The sequence below is a fragment of the Camelina sativa genome, chromosome 18, assembly GCF_030686135.1.
Source record: "Camelina sativa cultivar CO46 ecotype springtype chromosome 18, ASM3068613v1".
NCBI lineage: Eukaryota > Viridiplantae > Streptophyta > Magnoliopsida > Brassicales > Brassicaceae > Camelina > Camelina sativa.
In genome coordinates this window covers 5,023,053-5,037,404 of record NC_141897.1, presented here as the reverse complement: position 1 = coordinate 5,037,404, position 14,352 = coordinate 5,023,053, and the positions used below count along the sequence as shown (strand labels likewise).

The window sequence follows — 14,352 nt, the reverse complement described above, 5'->3', positions numbered from 1 at the left end:
CATGTTTTATTAGCTATACATGTGTTCATATTACTTTCTCCGCAAGTAATTTGCAATTTTGTAGTATTAAAGATTTTGGTTTGGAAGTTTCATATGTGTGGATCTAAAACGGAGTAAGTATACGAGTGAAAGTATCAATAAATTAAGTGTATGTGGTGACTATGTTGATCCATGAATTGCACAAAATTTACGAGAAAATAGGAAATGATTTTGGTTTTGGAGTTTGATGGGTTAACAAGTTGTGTGATAGTCTAAAAATATGTTTTAAATGATTATTCAGTAAAATAATGTGAGAAAGCTGAGGAGAAAGAAGAAGAAGAGTATAACGAAGAACCGGACAGTAAAAGTAATGATGATAATTATCATGAAAATTTAACGATGAAAATGACGAGAAATAATATGAATAGTAAGAAAACAGTGGAAAAAACATGAAGACATAGATAGTGGCGGTCAAATAAATATGAGAAAACGAGATTAAGTCATGATTTTAAAAAATGTTTCATTTGTATGCTGGTCAAAGAAATTGTTTAGTATATGCAAGGTACCAGTTTGATCTACCTCACCTGGACGTCCAGTTAAATTTATGGTTCTTTAGATCAAATTTGATTTTTTAACACAACTGATTTTTATATATTTTGTTTTAATTGTGTATCTGAAATAATTTTTTTACTTTAATAGTAATTTAAATTTTTCTCTAAAATAATATTTTATAACTATTATCAATTATATATAATTTTCACTAAAATATATAAATTAAACTCACGCGTATCGTAAATTCAAAACCTAGTAAATATAAAATTGTTAGGCCCTGTGAACAATTGGCTTAACGATATCCCCAGTTTATGTATATAATTTATTGATTGATTGATTCTTGTTAAACTCAAATTTAGTATTTTCTTAAAATATAAGAGCACCAACTTGAGAAATTATTTCACGTGAGAATTTGAATTTTTATTTCCAAAAACGCAATAGAGAGGAAAATAAACCAACATTTTAATACATTATATGGTTTGTCCACAGCTGAATATAAACAACAATTATTACAAAATATTGGATGGACGATATAACTACATATAATCTATAGAGTTCTGGTAAAGGCAAAAGTTTAGTTTCTTCCAGATGTAGCGATCGCGGACGGGGCCGTATCATCACACACATTCTCGCCTGAAAGCTCCTCAAGTGACTTCCCTTTAGATTCAGGCACTAAAAACGTCATGATCATACCAACAAAGTTGATAACACCAAGCATGATCAACGAGTTCTTGACACCAATACCCGGTGGATATCCTGCGTCAGTCTTGGTTTTATCCTTTGACTGAGCTGCGTATAAGAATCCAAACGCACCCACGATGGCACCCGCCTTTCCTGCCGCGGCTGATATTCCATGACAAGTGGATCTTAGCCTGGCCGGGAAGATCTCGGCAGGAACCACAAATGTAGTTGCATTTGGACCAAAGTTTGCAAAGAAGAAAGTTAGGGAATATATAATGACGAAACCGATACGGTTGTCTGGTTTAATCCAGTGATCGTAAGGGAAGGCTATAGCAAACATAAAGACTGTCATGAAGAAGAATCCCATTAGCTGGATTGCAAATCTTCCCATAGTATCAATAAAGGCAACTGTGAACCAGTAACCTGGAACCGTACTGCAGAGCGCGATGAGAGTCTGAGCCCTACCAATCTTGTAAACCTCATGGATGGCATTCATTGTAGCCGCACGTGGGATCCATCCGATTGCGGAAAAGATATCTTTTTGAAATAAGTTTTGGCTGTAAAACGCGATGTCAAGCAAAAACCAAGTAGAGGTAGTTCCGAGGAGAGGGAAGTCCATGGCGTTTAAGGAACTCCCTCGAGAACAATCCGTAGTTGAGTTTAGGATCTCTTACAATTTTTTCAGCACTTTCTTCCTCAGCTTCAAGATCCACTTGCAAGACTTTAGACATGTCTTGCGTGGCTTGTTTAAGGTTTTTGGCGACTAAAGCTGTGTAACGAGCCGTTCCGGGCATTTTCATACGCCAATAATATGTCATAGCGGCTGGGAGAGCACCCACCATAAGGATGATACGCCACAAGTAATCAGCTTGAGGTACAGTCGAGGCAACGGGGTCTACAGTATAGATCGGTGATGGAAATTGGTGATCGAAAATACTTGAAAATATGAGCGCAACAATACCCCCAGCCATGATCCCAAACCCTTGCATAGCGAACACAGCTGCGATGAAGGCACCACGTGTTTTCTTGTTTGCATACTCCGACATGATCGTCGCTGACAGTGGGTAGTCACCACCAAAAATATATAATTGAAATCGATTAACAAATGACTTATATATATATATATATATTTAAATAACTAAATATTCCTTTTCGTATTAGAGTCGCTAATCTTCTTTATTTACAACTATAAATATATTTTTCTATATAATTTGTACGTCTTAATAAATTATGATAATAATTAATATATCCATTTATTCATTCAATATCATTCAGTATTATTAATATATTTATTTTATAAAAGTAATATCAATATTTATTCGTGTATCAAAATAAAATCCAAAAAACTCGGCTGTGTGTGATATATAATTGTAAAAATAAAGTGGATTCTTTGGTTATAAAAACAAAGTTTATGTGATAAAAGTACCTGAAGAAACAAAGAGTGGTCATGACTCCTTTTGGACTGTTCCCAAAGGAGAGACCGGAGGCCACGGAACAGAGAACCATCATGATCAAAGTGATCCCATACAACTTTTTCCGGCCTAGTTTGTCTCCAAGCCACCCAAAGAAGAGCTGACCGGCAAGTGTCCCACAAAGAGCGACACCATTGACTGCGGCCGCTACTTCTGGAGGGAGTGTTCCGGGCTTTTCTGCACCAGCCTTGTGGTAGTAGATGCGGCCTAGGAGCTTTGTGACCAATGAGATACAAAAAAGATCGTAGGCATCAGTGAAGAAACCCATTCCGGCGATAACAATCGCTGTGAAATGGTAAAGTTGTGTTTTGGCCACATCTAATGCTTTGAGCAGTACTCCTAACTGTTGACCTTCCGCCATTGCTACAAAGACAATAACCAATAAATTAGGACTGGATTTTTTTTGCTATTTACTACAATTCTATTTTCATCATTTCATTATTTCATGTTTCTTTAGAAGACAAAGGATTAAGCATTCTTTGCATAAGAATCCACAGTAATTTAGATGGATTGTCGTAGTTAGAAACGTAAACTAAATATTAACGTAGATTCAAAAAAGACCAACAATGAACTCAACTAAGTTAACTAACCTTTAAGCTTATACTGAAGCTTTTTGATTGTTGGAATCCAAGATATAAATAAAGTTAAACGACTGAAGAAAGTTATGTGTTAAACTTTGATATTTATGACTGAAGATATCTCAAAAGTTAGAAATGTATGTGCTACTTATAGACCAAAGTTATAATTCAATGTCAACGTAAGTAACTCTATAAATCGGAATCTAAAAGAGCATATGCTCTCATCTTGGTTGTGTTTTATAAATTGTATTATAAGAAGAACCTCAATAATACGTAATGATAATGAAACTACATAGTATGATGCATATAAATTCAATTTATTCGCGCTTCAGTCGTTTACTACGACCAGTGAATACATAATCTTTTTATTATATGTTTAAAATACATACTCTTAATATATAGAAATATATAAAATTTGTTTTGCTTGCTTTAATTGTATATTTGTAAGTTGGGTGATACAATCTTCTTGAAGTTCTGTTTGAACAAAAACAAAATAATTACAAAAACATAAATGTTATATACATAACGAAATGGATACGATTCGTCTCCAAGCCACTTGCAAATGTTAGAATGTCTAAACTAAACATAATTTCATGAAACGTATTTTTTTATATGATCATTTATAAGACTTACCTAAACAATTCAATCTTCTACAGGAAAATTGTGAAAATAAATTAATGTTCTTAATTATTACTACTAGCTTCGATTGAGATAAGAAATTAAAACTCTCTATCTCCCAATAGATAAATCCACGTTTTCTGTTGAACAAACATATTTATATGTTTAATTTGTTAAACAAGACGGTCACAAATTTCAACTCTGTATGTTCATATTACTATTTAATATGTTTATTTTTCAATGGATGTATTTTATGGATTTTGCATAAATTAAGACAATAATATACTACTAACTAAAAATACATTATGTCCACCAACAGCTAACTCCAGCAGTTAAACATCCCCAAACTGCAAGCAAGAGGAATGTGACAATAATGAATTAATGATCCACTAATTAAAATTATTTTCTCCTAGAAAAAGGAGAAAACAGCTAACACCAACCAATTTATCTCGTTCTGGTTGCGTTCGCGGTTAAATATAATATTGTGGTTATATATGCGATTGCGGTTAAATATAATATTGTTTTAGATTGTTTGATATAACAGTGGGTTGTTATAACCGGTTAAGATTCGGTTTAGATTATTCATGTATATAAACACAAATTGTATACTTTTACTAATTAATGAGAATAATACTTTTATTTTGTTATCGCTAACCTAATCTTGATATGGTATTAGTGCACAAAAACGAAGAAAACTTCTGCCATGGATTCTTATTCTTTTGTCTACGACCAAGTCTGCGTCCACGACCATGTCCACGTCCTGCAACAGCACCACCTCTAACCATCTGCACTACCATAAACATAAGGCTAAGCAAACAATCTAAACCATACACAAAACACAACTTACCGTGGAATCACATTGAAGCTCGAAAAGGATGTTTTAGGACTTCCATGCCACACACAATTGACTAACTCACATAATCAGTCAAAGCTTGTAATCTCAAACATCAACAACAGAAACCTAGTGAACCGGTACCTAGAACCATAAGGGCTCTCGTACCAAATTGAAACAATCCGACCCCTTTTTTAAAATATATTATTAAACTAGTGATCCCATACTCACTAACATCCTAACTTCAATCAACATACAGCCATAAAATATGAAACAAAGGAATCTCAGGCTTAGATCAGCCATGGTCATGCACTCACCTTTCTAACAGAAGATTATGACCAAAACTTGACGAAAGCACACTCCTAGCAAGCTCCTAAGATCATCTTCATCGGGAGGGTCTGCATAAATATCTAAATAATAAACAAAGCAAACAATCTAAACCATACACAAAGCACAACTTACTGTGGAATCACATTGAAGGCTCGAAGAGGATATTTTAAGACACCATGCCACACACAATTGACTAACTCACATAATCAATCAAACCTTGTAATCATAAACATCAACAACAAAAACCTAGTGAACTCGTACCTAGAACCTTAAGGGCTCTGATACCAAATTGAAACGACCCGACCTATTTTTTTAATATATTATTATACTAGTGATCCCATTCTCACTAACATCCTAACCCCAATCAACATACAACCATAAAATAGGATAACAAAGGAATCTCAGGCTTAGATCACCCATGGTCATGCACTCACCTTTCTAACGGAAAATTCTGACCAAAACTTGACGAAAGCACAATCCTAGCAAGCAAGCTCCTAAGACCATCTCCATCGGGAGGGTCTGCATAAATATCTAAATCAAACAAAATTAATAAACAACGAAAAATTAGGAAGGAAACAAAAAAGTGGGTCTACTCTAAGACAGACACGGGATGAGAAAAAAAATTAACACATGTCCTTCTATTAGTGGTTCAACTGTATTAAAAAATTTACTATGTCTGCCAATTGTGTGGGTTCAATGGCCAGTGCGGTTGTGGCCATGATTGACGTCTGCGTCCCCTACCCAAACCGCCACGTCCGCATCTGCGGCCCCTATTGTTGTTGTTGTCACGGTAGCCAGAGTTGTCGCGGTAGCCAGAGTAGTCTCAAAAAACTAGAGTTGTTGCGGTTGCGGTGGTTGTTGTCGCGAGACCCGGAGTGTTGATGACGATGGGAGGATAGATAGAGAATGCTTGGAGAGTGGTTGAGCCATTGTAAAGATGTCAAAGAAGAGGGAGAAAAACAGATGAGTGAATGGAAGAGAGAGGAACGAGAGAGAAAGAAGAAGAGGAACAAGAGAGAGATCGGGAATAAGACTTTGGAGAAGAGGCGGCTCTTTTGTGTTTTTAGGGTGTTTTTTATTTAGAATAATGGCTATGATACTATGTTACTCAATAATGTGAATTACCTTTGTATTTATTGGTTGTACGATATATATACAAGTATAGGAGAGTGTTCTCCAAGTATTAGCTTTACATAGATCGGAAGTGAATATTACATATTCCCTTATCTATCAATTAGAATATAATTAAACAATTAAAAAGAAAATTTTGTTTTAAAGACATTTTAATGGATGCCACCGATAATGATACTCTAACACGTAGACATTTTAATGGATGCCACAACTTCAGATCTCCACCCACAGAGGCAAATCACACCAAGAACAGGTAGAAATCTCAAGAACACTCAAACAAACTTCTCTTTTTCTCTGTTTTCTCTTTGGAACGGCAAACAACACTAAACCCCATGACCTAGGTCGACTTTCCGCTTAAATAAACCGGTTATAAGGTTTCACTTAAACCAAACCGAACTAAATCGGCGATTTAAGACAATTCGGTCAAACCGAAAATTAGTGGTGTCGATCGACACTCCCTCAAAATCACATAACTTGGTTTGCGAATGTTACATTAACTACATTGTTATACACTAAAATTACTAAATGTTTTACTATATTCTCGATACATATTCTCGATACATATTTTTAATATTGTATAATTTGTTATATGTCTCCAAAATAGATTTTTAGTGAGTTTTTACTAACTTAATAAAATTAATAAACTCTATATGAATAGAATGATACTTGTCAAAAAAATTATGAAAAACATACTTTATTATATAAAGATTTCATAAACCAACGCTTGAAGTTACAATCCAAATTTACAAACAATAGAGAAAAAAAACACACACACACGTAGCCACACAACGGTAAAAAAAAAAAAAAAAACAGCTTCAAAAAAAATTACGAAATTCAAAATCCGCTTGCTCCCTTATCATTGAATAACGTTGGCATAGTTGCTAAACAGTTATTATGCGGACTGTTATGGAGTCATTAGTTGTAGCCTTTCGAACTCTGTGAACTCAGAATCGACTGCACAAACACATGTTTGGATCAAACGGTTAGAGATTTCGAGCTTGTTTTGTAAACAATGATAATAACAGCTAATGTATGACTATAACTTACTAGTAAGTGAGCGCAACAAAAGGTGTTCAAACCGATCTAAAGTTTTTTTCTTTTTTTTCTATTGGGTTGAAAGCAGATCCAAAACTTAGACCTGTTTAAATCATCCTAAACATATTTTAATAGAAATATAACATTTTTAAACAAAATAAAAATAAAAACTCCAAGTTACGCAACCAAAAAACCTCTAAATTAATATTGACTTGGCCGAATAAAGTTAACACCCACCATACCATAGTGTTACGTTTCGCTTAAGTTAGGTTTAATTCGGCGAAGACAACACACTAATCCAATGTTTTGATTAATGTGATAAATGTATACCTTGACTTTAGGATAAGGGAAGCTAGTTTTAACACCACCTCTGCTTCCAAAACTGAACTTTGATTTTTTGTCATTAGGTTTTAAGATCTGAAATGAGCAGGTCAAATCATCATCCACACTCATCATCGCACCTGCATTGTCGAACTCCCCACAGTAATTCGGCGCAGAGAATATCGTCACAAGCTGCTTATTCGCAAAGAACTCGAATCCGTCTTCAACAACCTGTCACAAAATCCTTACTTGAGTCAAAAGGAAACACATAGAGAGAGTGTTTCTTTGGGCACAAGGAACTCTAAACAAACCTGGTGAGCTCTACAAATTAGGTCAAGGTCGAGTCTTTTCAGAAACCCCGAAACTGTATCCGATCCAAAAGTGTAAGAGACTCCGCGATCATTAGGCCCCCAACCTCTGACATCTTTGTCAGGATCAGACCACAACAGATCACAAAGTAAACCGCGATCAGGAATGTCCGTGGGACGACGAAGATCCCTAATCTGTCTCAAGCTAAGAAGCTCCGGGGAGAGCCCGCCGTGCATACAGAGAATCCGGTCATCGATGATTGCAGCGACCGGAAGACAGTTGAAGCAATCGGTGAAGATTCGCCAAATCTTGACACTGAATCTGCGTTTACACTCGTCGTAAAAGCCGTAAATGCGATTGATTGAGGCACTTTCATGGTTTCCTCTAAGAAGGAAGAAGTTTTCAGGGAATTTGATCTTGTAAGCGAGTAAAAGACAAATCGTTTCCAGGCTTTGCTTGCCGCGGTCTACGTAATCTCCAAGAAACAAGTAGTTTGAACGAGGAGGGTATCCTCCGTATTCGAATAGTCTCAAGAGATCCGGATATTGTCCATGAATGTCCCCTGTTTTGTTTTTGTTTAACCAAAAGATAACATAAGAACAGAGCAATCTCAGAGAAGAAACCCGAGAGAAACAAAGAGAAGCCTACCGCAGATTTTGACAGGAGCTTCGAGTTCCAAGAGATTTGGCTGTCTCATAAAGATATCTCTAGAGACAAAACAGAGCTGTTTAATCTCTGTTTCAGACAACTGAACAGTCTTTCCTGGTTTCTCTCTAGCTTCAAGCAATCTATTGATCACCGAGTTTAAAGTACCAGCATCCATTGATAAACCCTCAAGAAACAGATTAACAATGAGAGGAAACAACAACGACGAGAGAGTCTCTGTAAGGTTTATATTAAACTGAAGCTATTAACAATATGAAATAAATTAAAATAAGTTTGGAGCTTTTTATGTTCTTTTATGCTCTTTGAGAAAAAGAACGGTGATTGTCAAATTGAAGAAGGGGCTTTATAAATCCGCGTTCAAGAATATATTCTTCATACCTTTTTAGCAACAGACATGTGTTCAGACTTACCTACATTGTCCTAACTTCAACTACATCATGTAATAATCAGATGCTAACTAATTTAGAAACATTTTTTTCATGTCTTTTGTTAACCTTTACATGCTTTTAATCCATTCAACTACGTTATGGTTTGAAGTCAAGATCTTTCGACGGGTAACTCAGAGTGCGGAAAACGATTCTTTCTTCGTCAGAGTATCAATGTTTTTGGATTTGCTCGCATAATATCATCAAAGCAACTTGACTAATGTACAAGAACATATTCGTTATGAAACCACAGGATGTGAGAGGACACCACAAGGAATAACGAGGAAAGAGAAAGATTGGAGAATATTAGTTTTGCTTTTGCCCATTACTTCTATTAGAAACCAAAAAAGGAGAAAAGAAAGATTCCAAAGTTAGGAAGAAACAAAGAGTGATGCTTCCTCTAACTACTTCTAGATCGTTTCGTTTTCTTAGCTGTATTTTAGACATAGTAATTCGAAAATAAAAGTAGAACAAGATTCATTCATGGACTCACATGACTCCATAAAAAATTAAGAAAAAAAAAAAATCTTCTTAGTTATAAGCATTTAAAACTTGTGCATGTTTATCTCAGTCATAAACAGCAAGCTTCTTATACTCTTCACCTTTAATGGCTAACCACATGACATCTTCAGGATTCATGATCCCACCTTCTTCAAGAAACAGAGTCAGTAGATTTTTCGAAAACCCGCTAACCATAGCCACTCCTTTCTGCTTAGCCACCACATGTGTAGCCGACGAGTCTCTTAAGTTCCAAAATACAATTTCCGGAACATTCTGAAAACCGTTCTCCTTATACTTCCTCTGAACCACCTCATAATCTGTCTCCCATTTCTCCTTGGACTGTTTCTTCAAATGTCTGTTTCCTGTTGCTTCATCAAACTCCATGTCACTGAACACAAACAACCGCTTAATCATCTGATCATCAGTTATGTTATTCTTGACTGCAACCTTAAGAATCTGATCAAACACCTTTTGGAAATCTGTGTTTACTCCCCAATCCATTTCTCTAACAAACTCACTCTTTTCCATCAGACTCGAACCCGTTATAATATGAAGCTGCGGCTTTTTGCTAAAGGTAATAACTTTCCCTTTCCAGGGCTCTTCATTAAGTTCCGAAACCAATAGCCCGAGCGCCACACAAACCTCCATAGGTGTACCAGTCATGCTTCCCGAGACATCGCAAACCGCTAGTGAACTCTTCAGCTTCCCTTTCTTGGCAAGATCATCCACCATCCTCTTCCATTGAAGCTCTGCAACTTCTGCGCCAACTTCACTATCCTCCAGCTGCTTTATTATCTGATGAGGAAGCAACGCACCAGCCGCAATCTTCTCCTTCCCGGATTTCACATCCTCCAGAAACTTACTAAACCTCTCACTATCATGTTCCACAGAGAGCCTCTTGTAATTCTTCATAGCCACAGAAGCAACTCTCTTATACTTCAACAAATCCCATCCGTTTGCACTCATAGACAACTCAGGCAACTCGAGCGCTTTATGCAATGGCACAAGAACCTCTTTCCTCAACCGATCCCTAATCCTATAAGCATAATGTGCTTCTTCGATTCCTTCATACTCATCTCTAGAAAACAACCTTCTAGCAATTGCCTCACATATTAAAGTAGTCTTATCATACGAAGAATCAACCGAAGGACACCACTTCGAAGCTAAACCAATCTTATTCAGCTCATTCGAATTCAAATACTTCAAATCCGATTTTAACAAATCCGCAAACAAATCAGCAATTCCATCAAAGAGTAATCTGTAGTTAGCATCAGAGTTATACCTCTCTAAAGCTTTCTTTGCCTTCTCAAACTCTCTCTGTTTCTTTAAAGCCCTAGCCTTGACAGGACCACTAATCTCCTCTGCAGTTTCCAAAACACGATCTTCCAGTTCACTGCAAATCTCTGAGCGTATCTTGTTCCGCTTGAATGGCTTCTGGACCGTCTTCCTCCAAATCCGACTGTGTCCTCTGTCTATCTGCTGACCTTCCAAGATCGGATACAGAATCTCAGGCAAATCTTTGAAATACCCAAAACCAACAAGAGCAGGGAGATTCAAAGCTAGGGTTTTGGGGTGATTCTTGTAAAGCCAAAACGCAGCTGTGTAAAAACCTTCTTTATCTGATTTCCCAGTTCCTCTAACTCCTCTGAGATTGCAGACGAGCTTCAACGTAGTCAAAGGATCGTGAGACCAAGAAACTGCAAGCCTTTGGACTAGATCTTCTGGAGAAGTGTTGGGAACTACGTGGAAGAAGAAATCGAGACATGGGTTCCCGGAGGAGAGAAACGTGGGCGAGAAGTTTTCTGTTAAACCCTTTGGTGGTTCTTCGAGGTTTAGAGTAGCGGTCAAGTCGTAGTCATCGGAAACAGGGTTTTTTGGTGAATTGATTGTAGCTGGTTTGTGGGTTGGTGTCTCGACGTTGGCGACGGAAGGTGGGCCAAGAAGGGTCGCAGTGGAAGAAGTCATTGAAAGAGAGAGAGAATTGGTTATTGTTTCGGACGCTTTCACAAGGGTTTCTCAAGGGATTTGTGTCGCTTTCACTAGGGTTTCTCAATGGTAAATGTATTTATAGGTAGAAGAGAAACCCTAAAACTGAAAAATTGTTCAGCTTGGAGAACAAGTAACTTCGAAAATTTGGATGCACCTTAATATTTAATATTTGGGAAAATTACAGATTAAACTTTCAAAGTGTCACTGAGTAGCACTCTAAACCTTGAGATATTTTCACTAACACTATAAACATTTAAAATGATTTCACTAACACTTTAAACCTTAAAACTAAATTTCATGTTTGTACCGCCACCAAAAATAACGGAACAGTAATATCCGTCAACGTGAAATAGTTAAACTATGTTGGTTCGATTTAAATACTTATTTATTTATTTAATTTAATTTAATTATTTATGACGATTGATAAAAAAAAATTAAATACATCAAAGCAAAACAAAAATGAAGAATCATAGGTAAGGTTAAAACATTTGACAAATGTAAAATTGATGACGACAATATATTTAGAAGATTCATTGGTTTCCAATGAGAAATCAATCGATTTGAATCAAAATCCAGTGGACATGTATTTATTAAAAGGATTAGTAATGTGAAGAATAACATCGTAATTTTTTTTGTTTACAATGAAGATAAACACTAATCTATTTTTTTATATTTTTATTTATTTTAAAAAAATAAAACTAATTATAATTTAAATTAAGCCAACAAAGTTAAACTATTTTGCGTTGACGGATATTATTATTCTATTATTTTTTATGGCGGTACGAAAATCATTTTAAAGGTTTATAGTGTTAGTAGAATCATTTTAAAGGTTTAAAGTTTTAATAGATACATGAAAAAGTTTTAATATTTTAATAAATACATGAAAAAGAAAACTCGGAAAATTATAAGTATGTATATCAATCATAACTTCGAAGCTTAGGCATGAAAAAGAAAACTCGGAAAATTATAAGTATGTATATCAATCATAACTTCGAAGCTTAGGCATGTCGTTTTTACAACTAAATAGATTTTTTTTTTAATATACAGTAATATCATTTGAAGGGTGATAAGATCTCGATGGTAACTTTTCTTTAGTTTTGGCCCTTTTGGGGGAAAAGAGAAATATTAATAATTTGAAAATTATATTTTTAAATTAAAAAAAATACAATGGTAATGAAAATGAAATATTCATCATATATATATATATATATATTCAGTCAAACTAAAATTAATGCCACATCACTTATAAACTAATAATTAATAGAAATGAGTTAGGGTAGAATTAGAATTTTAATGTTCTTAAGAAACCGTGAGTATGAAAATAACAATTTTTAATTCTTAGATATTAAATTACATATTTTTATTACTTAGTATATTATTCTTCCAACCAAAAATAACCGGAGTATAATTTTTCCAAATAAAAAATAGATAGATTATTTTTTGAAATTGTTTTTTTTTTTCTTTTTTTATTAGATATTCAAAGTTCTACATTATTAATTTATATGATAACTATAACTATATTAATAATATTCCTCATAAAGATATTAAATGCCCAACTAAAATAGTAGCTAATAATTTTGATGATGTATGCTTTACGTTGGTCTAAAACCGCATGAACCGAAGGATTGTTCCATCTAGGAAACAGATGTTTCTGGTGAAATGGTGGGTGATTGGTTTGACGAGCGGAGTGTTTCCGGCTACGGAAGGTGGACCCAAAAGGGTCGGAGTCGAAGAAGCCATTGAATCCATACACCATTTGAATTGCTTCTTATGATGCCAACTTGTTGCCAACAACTCCAATTTTGCAATCATTATGTGTAGTACATTCTCCAAACCGATTTTTCTTTCGATATTCCATACAAAATCAATTGAAACTTGAAGAAATCCCGATTTTCTGAAATCTACCAAGTTCGGGGTGCTATTAGAACCATTATTAGTCTTGCTGCTTAAAACCAATACTGGCTCACCAAATAATTTAAAATTTGACCATTCTCAAGAAAGTAGGTTGATGAGAAGTATGAGTATAAGGGGTTGAGATTACACAATCTGTAATGGCATTATGAGTGAAATGACATACATTCTTGGGATTTATTGTTTATCCGTTTTTTGATACATCTGATTTCTCGCAATATGTAACGCTAATTGATTATCACAATATAAATTACTCCACGTATTTGAGTAAGACAAAAGGAAATGAGAATATGTTTACTAATTATACCGAAAAATTTATGTTGATAATTTTATTTATCAAAAACAACCAAATGATACAGAATGCCTAAGAAGACTATATTACTACTAATAAAAGGGACAATTTGAGCTCTTTTAGAGTGTCCACCTTATCAAAATTAAAAACTCTTAGGATAAGCCACATCAGCTAAACTAAAATTTAATAGGAAAATATTTGTCATTACTACAATTTTTTTAAGAAAAATAATAATAATATTATTATTACAAATCTTCAAAAACAAAATTTACCGAATCGACAAAGTTTCAAATCTTAAAAAAAAATATGAATCGACAAACTTAAGTTTCAACCTTAAATACCCATCTACTCCCACAATGCCATGATCTCTCCGTTTTAAAGCTTCATCACATAATTTATAAATTCACTTACAATTCAGTTCCATCACCTATGATTTCAAGCTGTTCTCATCTTATTGTTTCACAAATCCATGAGAAGTTCGGCTTTAATAAGTATACAATTCCAAAATCCATGATGCCTACTTCACAAAAAAACCGACGACTCTAGGTAAGATTTCACCCTTCTTTTCTCTTTTTATTATAGATGGGTTTCAAAATTAGCGTCTGATCAATATATTGATATCAAGTGGTTTCGCTTATGTAGAGATAGTGAATTTTCAAACTTGGGTTCTGATCCACATATCGAATTCATGTGGTTTTGTTCATATAGATGCATACCGAGAAACATGAAT

General features: G+C 34.9%; 2 protein-coding genes and 1 pseudogene across 4 annotated transcripts; all 3 read right to left on the bottom strand.

Annotated features, from left to right (window-relative positions):
- Positions 1-1,097: 1,097 nt before the first annotated feature.
- LOC104760615 (putative inorganic phosphate transporter 1-3) lies at positions 1,098-3,045 on the bottom strand (annotated as a pseudogene).
- Positions 3,046-6,851: 3,806 nt separating this feature from the next.
- LOC104760613 (serine/threonine-protein phosphatase PP1 isozyme 7) lies at positions 6,852-8,823 on the bottom strand. Of its 3 annotated transcripts, none has more exons than XR_762975.2 (5): positions 8,487-8,823; positions 7,841-8,400; positions 7,539-7,760; positions 7,221-7,311; positions 6,852-7,127 (listed from the first exon to the last, which is right to left on the bottom strand). XR_762975.2 is itself a non-coding variant. In XM_010483564.3 (5 exons), exons 1-4 carry the CDS (start codon positions 8,659-8,661, stop codon positions 7,257-7,259), a joined length of 1,026 nt encoding a protein of 341 aa, XP_010481866.2. In that variant the 5' UTR covers positions 8,662-8,823; the 3' UTR covers positions 6,852-7,127; positions 7,221-7,256. The 3 variants fall into 3 exon arrangements, 2 of the variants coding, with proteins under 2 accessions (XP_010481866.2, XP_010481867.2); XM_010483564.3 differs by having other exon boundaries at positions 7,221-7,325; XM_010483565.2 differs by lacking the exon at positions 7,221-7,311.
- A 306-nt stretch (positions 8,824-9,129) lies between these two features.
- LOC104760612 (uncharacterized) lies at positions 9,130-11,603 on the bottom strand. Its single transcript, XM_010483563.3, has one exon. The coding sequence runs from the start codon at positions 11,393-11,395 to the stop codon at positions 9,497-9,499; it is 1,899 nt and encodes a 632-aa protein (XP_010481865.2). The 5' UTR covers positions 11,396-11,603; the 3' UTR covers positions 9,130-9,496.
- Between the last annotated feature and the right edge of the window lie 2,749 nt (positions 11,604-14,352).

Coding starts and splice junctions, on each gene's coding strand:
- LOC104760612 (XM_010483563.3), bottom strand. CDS start 11,395: ATGACTTCTTCCACTGCGACCCTTCTTGGCCCACCTTCCGTCGCCAAC.
- LOC104760613 (XM_010483564.3), bottom strand. CDS start 8,661: ATGGATGCTGGTACTTTAAACTCGGTGATCAATAGATTGCTTGAAGCT. Junction 8,401..8,486: donor AGCTCCTGTCAAAATCTGCG/GTAGGCTTCTCT, acceptor AAAACAAAACAG/GGGACATTCATGGACAATAT. Junction 7,761..7,840: donor TAATTTGTAGAGCTCACCAG/GTTTGTTTAGAG, acceptor ATTTTGTGACAG/GTTGTTGAAGACGGATTCGA.